At 43.8% G+C, this 1,043-nt stretch overlaps 1 protein-coding gene across 1 annotated transcript; it reads left to right on the top strand.

Annotated features, from left to right (window-relative positions):
• Positions 1-20: 20 nt before the first annotated feature.
• Positions 21-1,001, top strand: LOC112141791 (protein mono-ADP-ribosyltransferase PARP14; the record flags this gene model as incomplete). Its single annotated transcript, XM_024264955.2, is given in 2 exon segments — positions 21-299; positions 383-1,001. Coding segments are annotated over 2 exon segments (887 nt in total), but the record flags the coding sequence as incomplete, so codon positions are not given.
• Positions 1,002-1,043: the final 42 nt, after the last annotated feature.

Consider the following 1,043-nt stretch of genomic DNA (forward strand, 5'->3'; position numbering starts at 1 on the left):
GTTTTTATTCTAATCTATTTTCTCCCTCTTGATGATTACTCACAGTTTAGCTGTTTTTTATGTCTGCTGCATCCTTTCAGGTCAAGGCAATGTGCAGGCGGGTCAGGTGGCAGACGCCATGTTGGACGCAGTGATTGATGTGTTGAACCAAAACCCTTCGAGTACCCTGACAACAGTCCGGATAATCATCTTCCAACAGCAAATGCTGAAAGACTTCCACAACAGTATGCTCCAAAGGGAAGCTGGTGAACAGCAGGAAAAAGGCACATTGTTGTCCTCTTTTGGCCAAAGATTCAAATGTAAATGTGACCTTTTTTATTTGCTAATGCATTTTATTGTCATTTATAAATAAAAAGTAAAATGTTAATGTATCTTCTTTCAGCCTTCTTTTTTGGTCAAAGTGAAGAGAAGCAGAAAAAGGAGGATGAGATCTCCATTGTGCCGGTCAAAGCTGACCCCGCTTGCTTCCACATCTGCGGCGGCACACAGGCTAAAGTAGATGCAGCCAAGAAGTGGATAACTGACCTAATAGTCAACGAACAAACCAGTACGGCCATAACTGACAACGTCATCTTAGACCTGTCAAAGGCAGAATCTCAGCTCATCAACGACATCCAAAAGAAAATGGGGGTGACCATCCAAATGACGAACATAGACTCCCAGGCTTCGCTCATCGTGGAAGGACTCAGCAAGGACGTGATCAAAGCCTTGAGTGAGATCAGCAATATTCTAAAAAACGTTAGGAACAAGCAAGAGTTGGACAAGAAGGTGGAGCTGGCAGGGGCAGTGGCAGACTGGCAGTACCAACTGCAGGGGCAGCCATTTCAGAGTTTTGATGCACTGACTAACTACGAGCTTGAGCATGCACTGCAACAGGATCAAAAATCTGTAAACATCAAAGTCCAGGGAAAAGACTACACCGCCAGCCTACCTGAAGGACCAGCCACAGACAAGAAGGGAAACACTCTCCAAATTATACGAATCGATAAACTAAAAGGTGAGATTCAGCTGTTGTATCTTTACATGTGTAATTCTGATGTCAA

Source organism: Oryzias melastigma, unplaced genomic scaffold (genome assembly GCF_002922805.2).
Source record: "Oryzias melastigma strain HK-1 unplaced genomic scaffold, ASM292280v2 sc02785, whole genome shotgun sequence".
In the NCBI taxonomy this organism is placed as follows: Eukaryota; Metazoa; Chordata; class Actinopteri; order Beloniformes; family Adrianichthyidae; genus Oryzias; species Oryzias melastigma.